At 32.2% G+C, this 19,140-nt stretch overlaps 2 protein-coding genes across 2 annotated transcripts in view; both read left to right on the forward strand.

Moving 5' to 3' along the window:
• Smp_135190 (hypothetical protein) overlaps positions 1-14,522 on the forward strand; it is a gene marked incomplete at both ends in the record, with an annotated part of 48,653 nt that extends 34,131 nt beyond the window's left edge. Inside the window, 8 exons of the mRNA XM_018789654.1 lie at positions 566-864; positions 901-1,029; positions 1,204-1,280; positions 4,393-4,679; positions 7,511-7,818; positions 8,641-8,853; positions 10,591-11,272; positions 14,425-14,522. Coding sequence (XP_018655075.1) covers positions 566-864; positions 901-1,029; positions 1,204-1,280; positions 4,393-4,679; positions 7,511-7,818; positions 8,641-8,853; positions 10,591-11,272; positions 14,425-14,522 — 2,093 coding nt within the window. The remainder of the gene's footprint in view (positions 1-565; positions 865-900; positions 1,030-1,203; positions 1,281-4,392; positions 4,680-7,510; positions 7,819-8,640; positions 8,854-10,590; positions 11,273-14,424) is intronic.
• Positions 14,523-17,776: 3,254 nt separating this feature from the next.
• Positions 17,777-18,780, forward strand: Smp_135200 (hypothetical protein). Its single transcript, XM_018789655.1, has one exon. It carries the CDS (start codon positions 18,055-18,057, stop codon positions 18,427-18,429), a length of 375 nt encoding a protein of 124 aa, XP_018655076.1. The 5' UTR covers positions 17,777-18,054; the 3' UTR covers positions 18,430-18,780.
• The last annotated feature ends 360 nt before the right edge of the window (positions 18,781-19,140 follow it).

The raw sequence follows: 19,140 nt of genomic DNA on the forward strand, positions 1-19,140 counted from the left end.
CGTTCTCAAACCGATTTGATTCAACGTTCACCGAGATCTCATTCACCATCACTCCCTCTTTCATGTCATTCAATTGAACTGGGTAGTACAGATTTATCATTCAGTTCTAACTCATCGACCTCAGCAAGTTCATATTCTATGCTTTCTGGCTATGATTACACTCCTAGTGCAGGTTGTTCATGTGAACGTGTTCATAGACATGGTTACGATGACTATTCTTTATCCTCTTTTACTTCTTCGTCTTGTGAATATCCTCGTTATACACATAGATCTCACCATAGTCGACCTAGCTCCTTTCATAAACAGCATGGTTACTATCGTCATCAAACTTGTTACTGTCATCGTTGCATTTCAAGATCAAGAGATAGTCACCATAAACGCCATGCATCAGAACACCAATATCAAAGGCATACTTTACATAAACACCCAGAACGTCATCGCTCTCATCATTCAGATCATCATCGCTATCACAGTCATAGTCATCATTCATCTGGCAAACGCTCATCACTTTATTATCCTCATCATCATCATCGTCATCATCACCACAATCATAAATCTGAAAAAGATCGAAAACATGATCGTTCAGATGAACTTAGTGATGATAAATCAACAACTTCAAGCAGTAAATCATTAGAGAAGATTTCACTAGATGAAAATGATCTTCTAAAATCTAACTTAGAATATTCACCAACCATGATTTCCGCCGATAAGTTATCAGATGTTAAAAACTCACAAAAAGAACTTTTATCCAATTTAAAACTACAAGAACGTAAATTAAAACAAGAATTAGCTAAACATCGTGCACTGACGGAGAAACTAGTTAAAGTTAAGCGTTTTAATGAAAAATTATTAACTATGGGCAAAGTTAGTTTATCAAATCCTATTTTAAATCTAACTAAGTCGAAAGAAAATAATGTTGTTTGTGATGCTACTGAACGTGAAGATGATAACACTGCTGAAAATATTTACAATAAAGATAGTATTGATGAAGTTCATTCGAAAATTACATCTTCAGAGCTAAATGACGAAGTAATTCTACCAAATGAACAAAATAAAGATGAAATAAGAAAATCACATCATCGTTTACATCATCATAAAACATTATCAAGATCATCATCTCATAAATTGTCCAAATCTCGATCTGATCACAGTAGTGCTAGTCGACGCCGATTACGAACAACCAAAAAACATGATCGGGAACAGTCAACTGATGTTCAAGGAACTACTCAAGAACCACACATTAAATCTAGTCCGACAATAGAAACAGATATCAATAAAGAGTAAGTTTATTTAAATGTTTTCTTATTTACCTATTTGACAATAGTTTTTTAATATTAAGTAACTTACTTTTTGTACATTTTAAGCACTTAGTTTCATTACCTTAGTTTATAAAAACCTTAAAAAGGTTTATCTCTCATTGAAGTGGGTCGGATTATCCTATTGTTGATATGTTAGACTAAACGTTAACAACTGTCATACTAACTTTGTTTTCTTTTTACTCTACAAAGAAGAGTAAATTCAGGGGTAATATAGTCAAAAAATTACAGGAATATAACTGTTACGTCCTTGATCTGTCTACCCACTTTTGTGTCGAGGATAACTTGTCTAATGTAGATTAAGACCTCGACGCGATAGTCTGACTGGCTTAACCTTGAGGCTAGTATGCGTGAGTTCGAAGTGGGGGTGGAGAGACGAAAACTATTCTATCCCTGATCGGCTGACAAGCACGCGCGAGAGAGAAGACAAAACGACTGGAACACTACTTGCTTTATTCCAATCCCGATCTGATACCTGAATTCGGAATTCCGATTAGTGTAAAAAGATGCATGAATAAATAGATGACTAACCTAACCAAACGTACAATAATTAGGAAAATACAATTATGTCCAAAACTGGGGGATTAGAGTAGAAAATGGAGTACAAAAGGTTACGTCTAAATTACAATAGCTTTGCAACAGAAAAGGCTATGGCAGTGAAACACACATTAAACGAAAGCTTATGATCTGTAGAATAGACTAGGAGCAAAAGTAAATGTTACTGTTATACAAGCTTTGAATAAAATGAAATAACGTCCCCAAAAATAGCTTCCGTAATTTGTCAAGGCTTCTTGTTTCTTTGTTCACATCAAAAACATAGATGTAACAAAGTGTGTAAAGCTGAAATGAACAAGTGAATTCAACTTTCAACCAAATTAAGAGATAACATTTATGTTTAATTGGAAGTGTTGTGTCGATAAGGTTTTTCAGTCATTATACTAGCAAAAATTAAACGATCAGTCGAAGTACATCATTCACTGCACATATCATGTTGCATGCCAACTTTATTTTTTCTTGCATCTTGGAGAATAGTTTTCTTGAATAAATATTATTTATTTACAGTTGACATCAAAGTCTACTAATCTCTGTACAATCATAATAACGCAGTTAATTTTTCCATTATAACAGTTACAAATATATCCATCTAATAGCTAGATATTTATTTCAGAAAAATATAAACAAGAGATTCATTCATACTGCATTCAACTATCCTATAAATTATGCAGTAGATTGCCTGACAGTAATAGAATTTACTTATGACATGAGTATGATCTATATTAAGCCGTATTACATTACGACAGATTAATTGATTCTTAAAAAGTGATGTATCAAGCAATAACAGTTGAGTTATTATGATTTTTCTTTTAAATATCATACATAATAAAGATTATAACATCGATGCGGTAAATGCCACAACTATACAGATTAAGCTAATTTTGTCATATTAGAAAAATACCAGTCATCACTATATAAAGGTCGATTAAAGTAAAAGAGAATAACCGAAAGCTGAATTGAAATGCCGAAAATGTGGTTGACTACATAAAATTTCTATTTCGATTGAAATAAATAGATCATTCAACACTTGGTCACTTTGTAAGATTGGACATTTTATACAGTATCACTGAGAGAATAATATATTAGACACCTGATTCATTTTATGTAAATATCAATAGCAGCAAAACTTCCCTAGATTTCTTCTCTAAAACATATATTTTCAGTATAGAGATTTGTGAAGATTATAGTATTTTAACAGCTTAATTTACCAGTCGATCTAAGCTAGACCACCATTGAAAACCTGGAGGCACCAGAAGGCCGTTTCGTCCTAGTATGGGACTCCTCAGCGGTGCATATCTACGGTCCTGCACGCGGTTGCGCAAGATCATGGACCGATTGAAGTTTGAGAGTGACACCGTCGTATGCCGGCTCAGTGATCTAGAGGTTAAGCGTTCACTGGCGAGACCTAATAATCAAGGTTCGAGTCCCACATGGGGGGTTTGTGGATGCGCACTGCTGAGGAGTCTCATACTAGGACAAAACTGCCGCCCTAGTGCTTCAGGTTTTCATCGGTGGTCTAGCTATATCACAGTCATGATTCAATTGTTATCATATGTGTTTGATGATTAAAATGTCCATACTGTAACTGTTTATTAGGTTCTTATAAAGAATCGAGTTGGGTTCCAGAAGTTTAGAAAACAGGACTTAATTTTCCAGTTCAGAACTCCTCAGAAATGTCTATCAAAGATCGAACCAGGAAATAAGTGGCCTAGAAATTAAGATGGTACCTGTATACCTCCAAGCCACAAATCTATCTCAATAATTTTATTCAACGGTTATCATACATCAACATTTTCGTTTCAAACTAGACGTGAATGCGTGGTAGGTGGCATTAGACATCTACATTATGATGGTTATTTATCACAAGATAATATAAGCAAAGACAAGTAATCCATCTTACTTCAGTTTAATTATTAGGAAATAACTCTCTAGAGTTAACTTCATTATAATGCAAAAGCCGTCAAATCGATTATATTTAATTTGGTTGGATAAGTTTGTAACGGGATTCTGTGGCTTTGAAGATTATTAAAAAACTATACAAAAATAAAGTAATACACGGGATTATTGTAGATACAGTGATCTAGATTTATCTTAACAATGTCCGTAATTAGTTTGGTACAATTTATTACACAATGATTTTCTGCGTTAAGCAGTTATTGTCAATTATACATATCAATCATCAGTACAGTATGAATTCAATGAAAGCGAAAAGAACTAGTAACTGTTCTTCTTTAGTAATTGACAGATTTCTTTTGTGTGTTTTACGAATTCTCATTGTATCTCAAAAGTGACTATATCCATATAGTTGTTTGAATTTTTAAACTCACATGGAAGTAAACATAATAACTACACCTTTTTGGCGTTTCTCTGTGGGAGATAACCTCTAAATGGTCAAAGTGGATTACTCTTTCCGACAACCTAGAGCGCTTTCCAGCAAGAATAAGACCATTTAAATTGCTAGTTTAATTGTTTTTGGTTCATAACTCTTTTTTTCATTTGATAATGTCTTTTTCATTTCTAGATCTACGGAAACAATGGGTGACAGATTAGAGTCAAGCTCGTCTCATAAAAGGAAGGATGTACAACACCAAGAAGGTCAAAAACATCGTTCAAAGTATGAAGCAAATTATAAGCATCATCACGACCATCGTCGGCATAAACATAGTGGTCATCATGAATCAAATGAGACAACAACCGGTAACCAGAAAACTACTAAGGAGTTAAATGAAATGCCAAAATCTGACCAGCTGGAGATTGATCAGTCAAGTTTATCTACTAGTTATAAAGAAGAGGAACCAAGTATAACTGGTAAGTTGATCTGCTTTATATTGACAAATGATAGAAAGCGTAGGATAGGGATCTAACGTAAAGGCTAAATAAAAACCTAACTGGATAACTTGTAAGGATTGTTGAATTTAAATAAAATTCTATACAATTAGATGTTTTTGCACAGGTGTATGAGCGCTAATTGCCATTGAGACTAAAAAATAATCAATCATATAGCATGGTATTAATAATATTTATAACTTATAACGATATGGAGTTAACACTTGTGAACCGTGGATTTACGTGTATTGCATTCTGATTTATTCAAAATATTGATAAGTTTAAATACCTTTTTACATGTTGTTGATTTTGCTAGCCAATTATGGCTTTTTTTTCTTCATTTGCCCAGTCAGAGAATTTTGAAGATTGTACAACTTTTAAAGCAAGACGTTTTTCTGACAACCTTGAGGCTATAGCTATCGGATCCAACTTTAATGATTGAGGTCTTCATATCGTTACATAAGTTAACTTTAAACATCACGACAATTTTTAAGTGACCTCCAGATCTAGTTTAAATATTCGGCTACCGTATGGAAAACCTAGAAAATAAAAGAAATCAATAGGAGGAAACTACTTGTCTGTATGGATTCTTCATTCTAATTAGAATTATGGTGAAACTATTTTCGCCTAGCAGACTTACTATGGTATTTTGCGAAAACTAAAACTTTTATAATTTAATGGAAATCATAATGTCTACGTTTTCTATCAGTTTTATCAGGCTACATTTCTTACCCCTCTCATAATTTATTGCAATCCCTTATTATTTATCCTTCCATAAAACGTTTTACTATATATATATATATATATACGTTTTCCCATAGGTAGATTACAAAAAATACTATAATCTCTGTCAAAAGACTAAGTTAAATCTTCTGTATACAAAAATTAAAGTCTGTTGTTTGAGAGAATGAAACTATACCCGATATATGAATATTTGCTGATGAATCAAAAATTACTTGAATCTAAAAAATGGAACACATTCTAAAAATGCATTGAATGACATATTATTACTTGGCAATTTAGTAAAATATACATTTCCTCACGGAATTAGTACTTTAACATTTTCATATATATACGATTGTACAGCTTGATAATAAATTCGTTGAAAAGAGATCCCTTCGCTGAACTTCGTATTTTACTGCGGAAAACATCAAACCAATCACACTTGATTGAGAAACTCTGGAAGAAGTGGAAATCTTCACATACCTGGGTAGCAGTATCATCGATGAACAAGGAGGATCCGATGCAGACGTAAAAGCAAAGATTAGCGAAGCAAGGGCAGCATTCCCACAGTTGAAGAAAACATGAAACTCAAACACAACTGTCAACCAACATCAAAGTCAAGATATTCAATACGAACGTTAAGATAGTTCTACTGTACAGAGCTGAAGTGTGGAGAACTACTACAACTATCCTCAAAAATATACAAGTATGTATAAACAGTTGTTCAAACAAGATACTCAATATCCGTTGATTGGATGTCATCAGCAACAGCCTTCTGTGGGAGAGGACAAACCAGCTGCCAGTTGAATAGGAAATTAGGAAAAGATGTTGAGAGTGGATAGGAAATACATTATGGGAATCACCAAACTGCATCACGAGGCAAGTGCTAACTTGGAATCCTGAAGAGAAACCGAAAAGTAGATCAATGGACACACAGCGCAGGAAATTGGAGGCAGACATGAAAAGATCGATTAGTAACTGGAAAGGATTTTCCAGGATAGAGTTGGATAGAGAATACTGCTTGGTGGCTTATAGTCCTCCACGAGTGGTAGCAGGCATAAGTAAGTACGTAAGCAAGCATGCAACAAAACATTTACAACACCAGCATTTTCAACTTTTTAAAGATTACGAACTGAACTAAGTTACATGTACACTGAAAAACTGAAGGAATTGAGCGCACGTTTCATCCAATTATGAGACTACTCAGAAGCGGGATCTACCACTAGCGATTGAACCTTGGACTTTCAGAACCACGACAAGGCCCTTAACCTCTAGACTACTGAGCCTGAATCCAGTGATGTAAATGCTACTTTGTATGGACAATATAAGAAAAAATAAGTCTACCTTTTTTTTACATTTTTCTTATTAATTGACAAATCAAAGTACATGAACCAATTTTTTCATGTAAGTTTCAATTATTGGCAGTCATCTATTGCTCAACGTATTAATTATGACTTTTATCAAATTATAGCTTTTTAATGTGAAAGGTGAAATCTCGACTTTAATATCATTTACTTATGCCCACTGTTTTCTGCTATACTTGTTAAATACTCAATAATACTTCTATGTTATTTTAAATAATGTATTTTTGTGCTAGTTAATTGGCTTATCAACATTTTATGATCGAAATTCTTTAAAAATATTACACACATTGTATGAAACCAAGTAGAAAAAATAATTTCACAAACATGTAATTCCAATTTTTTTTTAATTTGACAAACAATTTATTATCAATTAGTCAGAATGCTTTCGTTGCCAATGTCTTTCTTTTTCATAAACTTCTGAATAAAATCCGTACTAAAAATTTTCTTCATCGATTAGTTGCTCGTTTTTCCAATGAACGGCAGTAATTGCCAATGATCATTAACTTATGTGTAATATACCTTTAATCACAGATGAAAATCGACCAATCAGTTAATGGCCATCTTCGAAAAGATTAGTTAGTAGTTACCAAACGATTTTAAGAAAGCTTTTTTCTTTAATCCTTAATTATATTAAGTAGTAAAAACGATTACTTAGGTTATCAAATATTACTGACAAGTTTGTTAATACAGTTATTTACTGTACCCTCATGATATAACTTTTTTTAGATAACCTTTTAATCATCACCAATAAAGCAGCAATTGAATATCAATATGGTGAACAATCTTTAATCTATGAGCAATCTGATGTTACGAAACTTTCTACACTAATTACAACTGCCTCTTCAACATTAATAATGACTGAATCTGAACAACAAATTTATCAATCTACTCATCCAACACCTTCACATTCAATAGAACCAAATATAGCCAAGTGTAATTTAGAAGTGATTAGTGAAAAACAAGATAATGATCAGTCATCCAGTTCTCAACATCTGTCTAACGATGAGGAAAAGCAATTGGCTATAAAAAATCAAGTAAGCATAATTTTGTCCAATCTGAAATTACCTAACTTATTGTATTAAAGAATAAATGAAGAAATTAATGAGACAGCATTCCTTTTTATCTAACATTTAATTATCATTCTAACTTAGTACATGAAATTGTATTTGTAAACAAAGAGAACGAAACTATACGTTAATAAATGAGAGCATGTTATCCATTTGATGGAATATATGTACAAAAAATTACTTTAGCAACATTGACCACTGATATAAATAAATTTAGAATTCATATTCAGCTAATATCGGTTTAATTAAATTCATTAGTTCTGATAGTTTCAACGCTGCTATTGTAACCAATTTCAAATATATTTTTTTTGAAATTAGTGTTATTTAAAATATTACTGAAATCTGGGGCATACTAGACAGATGATTTGTCCCTTGTTTGGCACTACATATAATACTCGCCCATGAACTCGTATTGGATTGATCTTATAAGATTTATTTCTCGTGGCGAGCACTATATACACTTAGACCACTGAATCGAAAAACAGTAGTTCACACTTTCTATCTCAGTACATAGAAACAAAATTATTGGCATTTATTCACTAATTATCACAAAAAAACAAGCCTAATTTCATTTTGGTATTCTTATACAATCCATCTTGCTACTTAGTTTTCATATTTTTGATAGGAAGCAAATCCTTGATTATAATTAGTAAATAATCTGTGGTTATCATGACCGGTAGAAATACATATATAGGGAAAATAATATTTTGTATCGTTAAATATATATATATAATATATATAATATATATATATATATATATATATATATATATATTCATTATCTTTTAGAGTTCAAGCGTTTATGAAAATCTTAACATTTCTGAAAATAAGCACATTGAAGAAAGTCAGTCAATACAATTAACTGGTGATAAAGCAAATGAACTACCTCCAATTCCACCAACATGTCCACCCCCTATTGATTATATACTTTCGCACGTCACCGATCGAACTGACGAGTCATCTGATCTGATGGTTAAGCAAGCAATTGATTTATTGGATGAGGTTAGTTTTATATTAATGTTAAAATTTTCATTCTAAAGTAAGCCTTAAATAATTTCTGAATAGTACTTAACATGAAATCACCATGTTTTTAGGTTTGATAGGATTCTGTCAAATAAACGTGGTAAACTGACAACTGGACTGAGTAGTCAACATCTTGGTACTATTTGTTCAACTTTAAGCAGGTGAGAACATACTAAAGAAATACCTAGACGTACGTTTTATTCAGGTTGGTTCTCATCAACACGACGTGTCTAGTGCTGCACTTAAGATTCAAATCCACGAAAACCATCAATGACTTCACTGACCGAGTTATTCGATATGGGCCTTAATTATATTCACAGTTTTAGGTTCATCTTGTTAGTGAGTGCCAAACAGCAGAAAACCTATGTTCAGGCATTCAGTTTGATTGTCTTCAACCAACAAACAAGTTTATTCTTGTGTTTCAGTTTAAATCGTGATCTGTTTATTATATGGCTATTCATTTTTTTCGTGCAGACCTTCAAAACCAAAAGCTGAAACATTAATACAGTACATTTTTGACTGAAAATATGTTTACACAAATCATTTTCTAAAATTTATAACATTTTCCCTCTTTATCTGAAAATGATTTATTTTTCCTATTCATCTTAAGCTTTAAGGGCTTTGATGGTGAAACAATTATGTTGGTGAAACCTCAATGGTGATCCTGCTAACTACAGCATCTAATGAAAAGTGCTCAAATCTCTTAGATATATTTATCTCATTAAGACTACAGACAATGTGTTCTTATAATCTTCAACAAAACCTTAGGATAGTTCTCAATAATTCTTTTCTAATTACATTTAAATCTCGGAATTGGAGCCCGTTATAAAAACGGGCTACTACTATTATTATAATGATTAACAGTACACTTGAAACAACTTTAATAATTCATGATAAAATGTTTATATTCAACCACTTAGTTCAAAGATATTTCAGTAAATTTTCGTATTTTACTAACCAAAGAGGTGATATTGCTTGTAAAGTTTAACCTTAATTCTTTTAGTCTGTTAGAAATGACATTTTCCGATGTTCACAAGATACTTTATTATCCATACGATCTTAGAATTCTCATATCATTATACTATTAACATTATACGGTCCTTATTCGTAAATCATTACAAAAATTTACCAGAATACCAAAATACATATTTAACCTTCGAATCATCTTAATATGCTTCATCTTGTCAGATATTATGAACAGTATGTATTGAAGAAAAAATATCAGATTTACTATCGTTTTACTATAATACATATCGAATAATTTATTAGATTTATTTTGCAAGGAACAACATGTTTTAAAAAACCATTAGTCACTTTTTGATGCCATATAGTTTATCATACTATTTATTTTCAAGATTTCCTCTCGTATTCTTTTGAAAATTAGGGCTATGTCATGACTAAAACCTATTACTGTAAAGCTCAAAAGATTTGATCTGACTTTTGAATTTTTGATTTCGACATTTGTAAACGAATAAATCCATTTTTCACTCGACTATTCAATGTAGTTTAAAATTTGGATTGCTGATTATGATGTAACCATGATTAATATTCCAATATCTTATGTCCAACTAGAAATTAATTGTATCTGAATATATTTTCTAGTTCTACAATAAGACGAGTTTAAATGGATATCGTAACACTTGGTTTATGATTAATTTTCAGTCATTATTTATCAATGCTTTCTGGTGACAATGATTTATTTCTCTCTATGGTTAGGTTGTTGCGAAGTCTACACAGATTGACGATAATGATGGTCAAGGTCGACTGCTTTCCTCTGTAAATAAATGTCTTGAATATAGTTCATCAGAACAAGTGATGTTAGATGATGACAAAGAATTTGATGGAACCAGGATTCCCAATATACTAGACAATAATGAAAATCTATTTGATACTGTAGCTACAGCTGACAATAGTGCATACGGTGATAGAACGATGCAGATCGTCGGGGAAACTAATAAAAATGACGTAAGCAACCGACCATATTCACCTTGTGAATCTACAACATCAGCAAGTGAAGGCAGTGAAGATATTGAACCATTTCCTCCTCCACCATCTGCTGAAGTGTTAGCTGAAGTAATTGAAGAAGAGACAGGTCCTAATATAGAAGTTGTTGAGGAAGAAGAGGAAGAAGAAGAAAATGACGAAGATGATGATTGTGAAGAAAACAGACGAAAATCAAGTTCTGTTTCCACTGTTATAGAAGTTTCATTACCTATTACTGCATCTGTTTCTACAACACAAAATTTTGATGATAATGAAACAACCAAGAATAAACCAGAATTTTCAAATGAAGAAATAAGGGATAATCCACTTATCGTAGATAAGCCAAAAGAAGATGATACAGTGATCTCTGAATCTGTAAAAAGTATTATGGATGCTGAATCTAGTATTGTTTCATGTAAGTGAATGGGACATAGTTTCAAAACAAATAATATCTAACAATTCTCTTTATTTTTCATTTTGGAGAAAATCAGGATAATTTATTAGGCATGTATACTAATAATAATTGCTTGTATTAGATAATATTCATAAAACAGCTGAAAGTGCATAAATTGCTCATTTCCTATATGATTACAATGTTAATTTTCGTTCACTAAATTATATATACATACATGAAGTGACCAATCTTGAAAGTTTGAGGCTCGCACCCCATTATACTTTGATAATGCTCCTATCATTATTTCGATCAGCAGTGATGTAGATTATTTTATTGACATATCATCTTTCATTATTTTATCGGACAGGTATGTTTGAGTTCACATGGAAACTCAAGTTATAATATTAGCATTACAAACTTTATTGCGTTTCAATCCATTTACAAGTAACTCTACTTAGTAATTGCAAGCAAATATGTATACGTAGTAATATCCTTTTATTATAATATCCATAAAGAATGATGAGTTCAACATAACAGTAAACATAACATATGTATATATGGAGTAAATCTCAAACTGTTCAGAGTGTTTTACTTCGTGGTGTGATATCTTGAGGTTTACAGCTAACTCTAAGTTAGAATGGAAGACCATATTGAATTGCATTTCAAATCACTGCTAGAGTATTATAGTGAAGTACCATATTGAAACCTTATTGTTATGCTTGATGCTATTGCGAATTCGCCTTACTCGGTAAACGGAACGAAGGTCAAAGACACATTGACACGGTAGGCTATTCTAATCCGTTGTCCCCGGCCCTGCTAAGTAGATCAAGAAGTCTTTAGGCTTAGAGAATATATTTTACGAGCACCCGGAAATACGAGGTCAACTAAGTGTTTCTTGGCGCGAAAACATAGAATTCAAATTTCCAGAATAAAATTAATAAATTAGGACATTTTGCAAGTGAGTTCTAGAGATCTAACGTCCTCAACACACATTGATGGTAATTTGTTTTGGAAAATAACCATACTTCAGTATGGTTAAATAAACCTTAATTCCATGACCGCAGTTGGCTATTTCATTTAATAATACGTTTTTTTACTCAATATAGTAGTAACCCCATAATAAAACATTTCTGTATTGTTTCACATAAGTCCCATACTCTTATATTAACTGGTTAAAAAATATCTGTATCAATCAGTAAAATAAACTACATGATAATCTTATCAGTCGTGATATTACTGTCGTTTATTTATCTCGTTCGATATTCTATGCTGAGATGTATAAAAGTTTAAATATTTAAGATAAATGTCAAGATATTGGAAATAGATTTTATTAAAATCGAAACAATCAAATAGAACCTATCACGGAAACAAGTGTGTGGGCATGTGTGTGTGTGTTAAGAAAAGGGATGATTATAAACGTCGATCTTGTATGGCATCGGCAAAGAAAAACATGTTTGAAATACTAAAGAAAATTTACATTTATGACCCGTTTATTCATTTTCTAAACATATAGATGGATATGGATGTGATACATCAACCTTGAATCTATCAATCTCATAAATTTATAATTTTTGATTGTTCAAAAGTTTTTATCTAAATGTACTAAGTTACAAGGATTTATCAAAGTATAAAAAAATTTTGTATTTACCTTATTATTTCAAAGGATACTTTTACACATGAACTCAATAGGTTTACAATTTTATTCAATAGCCTATTTCAATAGATCATGATTAGTTCAGTAAGTTCATTCTGTTTTCTGTAGTAGGCTTAAGTGAAACTTATACTAGTAGTTTAATGGCTAACTCAGCTAATTTGGACTCCATAATGTATGCCAGATTTTTCAAAGTCTATTGATCACACATTTATTCAACAATTTCGGAATCTGGTTTTGATTAAATAATAAGAAATGAAATAGTCTGATAATAACTTTTTTTTAAAAACTGATATTTGAACGAAGAATATTCTTTTCGATAAATTCTCTCCAGGTTCTACAATTATATATCCAAATTAATAATCCGAAAAAATGGCCAGGTTAAAGGCAAAGTACATCGTCTAAAGCATGTAAATTTAGGATTGTCAAAAACCAAATAGAACAAAATTGTTTATTTTGATATGACTCATATAGAATGTTAACTTGAATCTGTATATATGTTAAGTGAAAATTTAAGATCTGTGATCAAAATAAATATGGATCAGATAGGGTGAGAGAGATATGATAGTGCAATTACAATTCGATCAAGTGAAAGACTAAATTGTGTGAAAAATTAGTAAGGCGTAATAAGGAGGGATCAATGCGAAGTGAATGAATCATGTTTAGGGAGGATTAATAATGATATTTAACCAATAATAATAATAATAATAATAATAATAATAATAATAAAAAGTATAATAAAAACAAACATTTGTGAATAAAGATAAAAGAGACAATTACATTTGATTACAAAAGGTCGTAAGTACATAGTCAAATTCGGTCATCCAATAGATAAGATTACTATTGATTAATTGGCCTTGTGGTTGGTCAAGGGAGGAGCAAAGGTTGAAGATATTTCTTCTGTACGCATAGCTCCGGTTTCTTCATCCTGATGGCTACTGCCTCCGCCGTTTGAAGGACTTTAAGCCTGACAAGCTTAGGCAAAAAATTACTGACCCTATAAATAATTGGAAAGGATTGGTTTATACTGGCACTATGACCAGTTTGTACTAAATAGGCCAGTATCGAGCTGTTTACTTTCTTCATCAGACCTTTGCTTAGCCACGCTGGGAGGTGTTCACGAAAATGTAAATTCCTAGAACTTCGACCAATATAACATGCTCCACAGGAGCAGTCGAACCGATAAATACAAAATGAGGTGGTCATTCTAGGTACTTTATCTTTAAGCCTCGGTATCACTATTGGACGTGTAGAAAACACTAAATGTAGTTCACCGGCGCTGAAAGATTTTTGGATCGATCTGCGTAATCTCTGAGTCAGTATTTCGCTAGCTGCATCCCCTCTGAATTGTAGACTCATGAACAAGGACTTCTTCTTGACCGTTTGAATTTCGCCTATTTTCACTTTCATAATCATATATTTGATTATAAACTTTCTTTTTTTTGACATTTTTAAACACTAAAACACTAAATAAAATCTATTCATTTTAATAAATGTTTTCATTTGATAATATTTATTTTAGCTGCTCAAACAAATCAAACCGCAGATTGTGGAGAGTTAACAACAGAAGAATCATCATCAACGAATAAAAATCTAGAAGTTAGTTCACCATCAGAATAAAAATTGCAAACAGTCGCATATTCCCACAGATATCAACCATAATCCATCATGCTTTATATCAATGAAATAAGTGAAGAAAATCCTTTATTAAACCTTTAAGTAGAAATATCAATATAATAATCAACTATTCCAATCCATTTTCTCATTTTAACTCAATTCACTTTTCTATTTTTTAGAAAAAAGATTGCTATATTTCACCTACAAAATAGTTTAAATTATCTTTGCCTATTTTGTTAATTCTTATTGTAAGTCAAGGTTTTGAAGATACTACTATATGTTGTGTTAAGTATTCATTCTAATTTCATATTAGTTTATTTCAAATTTTTATTGATTTCAATTAGCTTTCATATAACATTAAAGCTCATACCATCATTATTGTTTCTGTTCTACTTCTAATACTACTACTAATACTAATACTACTTAAATCACTACTATTAAACTTACTTCCATAACTGTTACTAATACTGCTGTTGGTAGTTACCGTATTTTGCTCTAACTACTGCTATCAATATTGGGTGAAAATTAATTCCATGTTTTATAGAGTAGATTTCATTTTCTCTTGTTTTAATTTTGTTCTTTTTGTTGTTTATCTATTTTTAAGTTGTGGTCTTTTTTTTTGTTGTAAACTATAGGGATGGTTTCTTTGTTTTAGTATACTGCCGAAATGAAATGGGTTAGTTTTACTATCGTTTTCTAAATTAACTACTGCTAAGCGGTTTCACGTCCTCATTGTGTATGCTTGATATATATTCTTTTATTCAGTGTGATAACAGAAATAATTGAAATTAAAGTTTAGTAGATTATATAGCAAACAACTAAACAGGACACGAAAGAAAATAGAATAAAAGACAAATAAATAAGATGATCTATTCAGTTTGTTTGCTTTACCCTTTTATCACTTTTATGCGTTTCTATGTGTGTTTGATTTATCTTTATTTGAGCTGCTTGTTTTCTATTTTTGACTTTTTTTCTACCATTTTCAAATAAAGTTCAGTATTAATGTTTTGTTCATAATAATGCATCGTTGTTTATTTTGAAAAGTATAATCAGCTAGAATTGGTAGTGTGTATTTCCAGTTTCATTTTTGCTCCTCTCTACCTCCATCCTATTCTAATGGTAGTTTATTTACACTTTATCGTCGTTAATTTCTGTTTATTTTTTAGTCATCTGTTTGTTTGTTTGTCTGCCTGTTTGTTTATCCATAATTTTAATGATATTTGGTGTGTATCAAAATAATAAGTAGGGAAGATATTTACAATATTGTATTTTTGAGTTGTTGCTATCACTAGATAAGAAAATCACATCATACCTGCGATACTTGTTTACGGGTGGCAGATATATGACATATATGTCAGACGAATACCTGATCAAAGAACATGTATCTTTCATGCATTTTAATTTTTAAAAAATAGTGTTACATTTGTAAATATTGGTGATAATAATTATAATAATCGTCACCTACAATATTTCGCGTCTTCATTCTTTTTCACTTATAGCTTCGGTGGAACTCATACCATCATTTTTACAAGAATATATCTCACCAATCTGTTAAAGTAGGTTTAAAAAGTGTTAAAACAAAAAAAAACATGTAAATTGCAAGGTATATGATCAGTCATTTGACTTGGTCGTGATCGAGTCATGATTATTAACAAATCAGGATAATCAATGAAATCTTATTATAAGCGAATAGTACAATATAAATAGCATAACTGATCAGCTGAAATATACCACTTTATCTAACAAAATAATGCACTTTAAAAAATATTTCACACACATTAACATGATTAAAGCATGAGATACAGTGGTCAGCTAGGAAACAGCTGGACTATCTAGACTTCGCAGATGATCTGGCTCTTCTATCGCACACGCAACAATAAATGCAGGAGAAAACGATCAGTGTAGTAGCAGCAGCAGTAGGTCTCAATATGCTAAAAGGAAAAAGCAAGATTCTCTGTTACAGCACAGCATGCACCAACTAAATCACACTTGACAGAGAAGCTTTGGATGATGTAAAAGCCTTTACATATCTGGGCAGTATCATTTATAAAAATATGAATGCGCGAATCGGCAAAGTAAGAGCAGCATATCTACAATTGAAGGACATCTGGAATTCAAAACAACTGTCAACCAACACCAAAGTCAGAATTTTCAATACAAATGTCAAGTTCTACTGTATGGGGCGGAGACGTGGAAAACTACGGAAGCCATCATCCAGAAGATACAGGTGTTAATTAACAGTTGTCTACGCTAAATACTTCGGATCCGTTGGTCAGACACTATCAGTAACAACCTACTGTGGGAGAGAACAAATCAGATTTCAGCGGAGGAAGAAATCAGGAAGTAGCGCTGGAAGTGGATAGGACACACATTGAGGGAAGCACCCAATTGTGTCACAAGACAAGCCCTCACATTGAATCCTGAAGGTCAAAGGAGAAGAGGAAGACCAAAAAACACATTACGCCGAGAAATGGAAACCAATATGAGAGGAATAAACAAGAACTGGATAGAGCTAGAAAGGGAGGCCCATGACAGAATGGGTTGGAGAATGCCGGTCAGCAGCCTATACTCCATTGGGGGTAACACGCGTAAGTAAGTAAGTAAGTAACATGAACAAAATCCATTTAAAACGTCAATGAGTGTTCTAAACTGATCTTATTGGTTAACAGTGAATCTATTAATTCATGACATGATAGTCAACAGTACTTACTGCTCTCCATATTACCTCATTAAATACTGTGTGACATCAAGGTAATAAAATAACATGTTAGCCTTCCTGAAGTTATCCTGATTTGTATTTTTCCAGTTCAATGAGCTTGTCAAGTTGCAGGAAGAAAAGTCGGTGATATTGTGACGTAATTTCTTCCTTGTTATTGTATAAATACTCTTGTAAATAATTAAACATCATTATACTTCTCACTTTTCTGATTTGGTCTTATACTTGATTTATGGTTTACTGAATATGAAGATATATTTTTACTTGAATGTTCTGTTATGAATGAAGACGCTGAAATTTGATAACCACTTCGGAAACTTAGTATGGATGAGCACAGCGAGAAAACAACACTACAGACAGTGATAACAAAAAGTTAACAGCTCATCAACCTCAAACAATATTAGAAATTTCAGTTACTTTTAGATATTGGTTTTAAGAGTCGTTTGTATACCCATAGAATTAAAGGGGGATTATCAGGCATACTTGTTGACCCTAATATCAATTAACTCGAGATTTGAAAACGCCTACACTCACAGACATCACTTAACTTAGAGAAAATATTGGTAATTAATCATTTCTTTCTAGCAAGTAATTAGATAGACATAACTTATTATACATTCCTCTCAAATAACTGATTTTACTTATTGAAATGCTTCCAAGACCACATAGTAGAAATAAACAAAATTAGAAAAAATGATGCGCTAAGATCAATTGTTACTTACGCCTGTTACCACCCATAGAAGAGCACAGGCCACCCGCCAGTATACTCAGTCCAACTCTATACTGGACATTCCTTTCCAGCTACTATCCATTCTTTTCATGTCTGCCTCCAATTTCCGGCGCTATATCTACATCGGTCTTCTTCTTTTCACATTCCCCTCAAGATTCCAAGTTAGTACCTGCCACGTGGTGTCGTTTGATGATTCCCGTAATGTATTTCCTATCCACTCACAACATTTTTTCCTAATTTACTCTTCAACTGGCAGCTTGTTCGTTCTCGCCCACATTATGCTGTTGCTGATGACATCCAATCAACGGATATTGAGTATCTTGTTTGAACAACTGTTTATACATACTTGTATATTTTTGAGGATAGTTGTAGTAGTTCTCCACACTTCAGCTCTGTACAGTAGAACTATCTTAACGTTCGTATTGAATATCTTGACTTTGATGTTGGTTGACAGTTGTGTTTGAGTTTCATGTTTTCTTCAACTGTGGGAATGCTGCCCTTGCTTCGCTAATCTTTGCTTTTACGTCTGCATCGGATCCTCCTTGTTCATCGATGATACTGCTACTCAGATGTGTGAGGGTTTCCACCTCTTTCAGAGTTTCTCCATCGAGTGTGATTGGTTTGATGGTTTGCATATTGTATTTTGGGATATTAATTTTTCCCTTATGTATGTTGAGGCCCACTGTTGTAGAGGCTTCTGCCACAGTGGTTGTCTTGACCTGCATTTGTTGTTGTGTTTTGGATAGAAGTCATAGGTCATCTACGAATTCCAAATCGTCTAGATGCATCCAAGCTGTCCATTAAGATCAATAGTCCAACAATTTATAGTAGTTTGATAAGATGAAATTAACGTCAAGTCACTTTTTCAGCACAACAAACTGGAAACATTGTGAAATTCAAATCAAATATACTAGAACTAGGTTGTTCGTCTATTTGTAACTGAATAATAAAACATTTTCACTAGGTCTTTACTATAGAATATGAGTTTTTTTGAAATTTATCAAAATGTTTACATAATTATAGTCCCTTAGACGATGTTTCATCTAATATCTAAATGAGATTATTTCATTGTCTGTTGTGAATATTATTTCCAACAAAACTAAACTATTTTAATAGAAATATGGTATTTCGCTTTAGTATTTTAACCACTGAGATTAACCTTATCATTCTAGAAA

The sequence above is a fragment of the Schistosoma mansoni genome, chromosome W (genome assembly GCF_000237925.1).
Source record: "Schistosoma mansoni strain Puerto Rico chromosome W, complete genome".
NCBI lineage: Eukaryota > Metazoa > Platyhelminthes > Trematoda > Strigeidida > Schistosomatidae > Schistosoma > Schistosoma mansoni.

What these genes read in the sequence shown, in the direction of transcription:
- Smp_135200 (XM_018789655.1), top strand. Translation starts at nt 18,055, where the DNA reads ATGTCTGCCTCCAATTTCCGGCGCTATATCTACATCGGTCTTCTTCTT.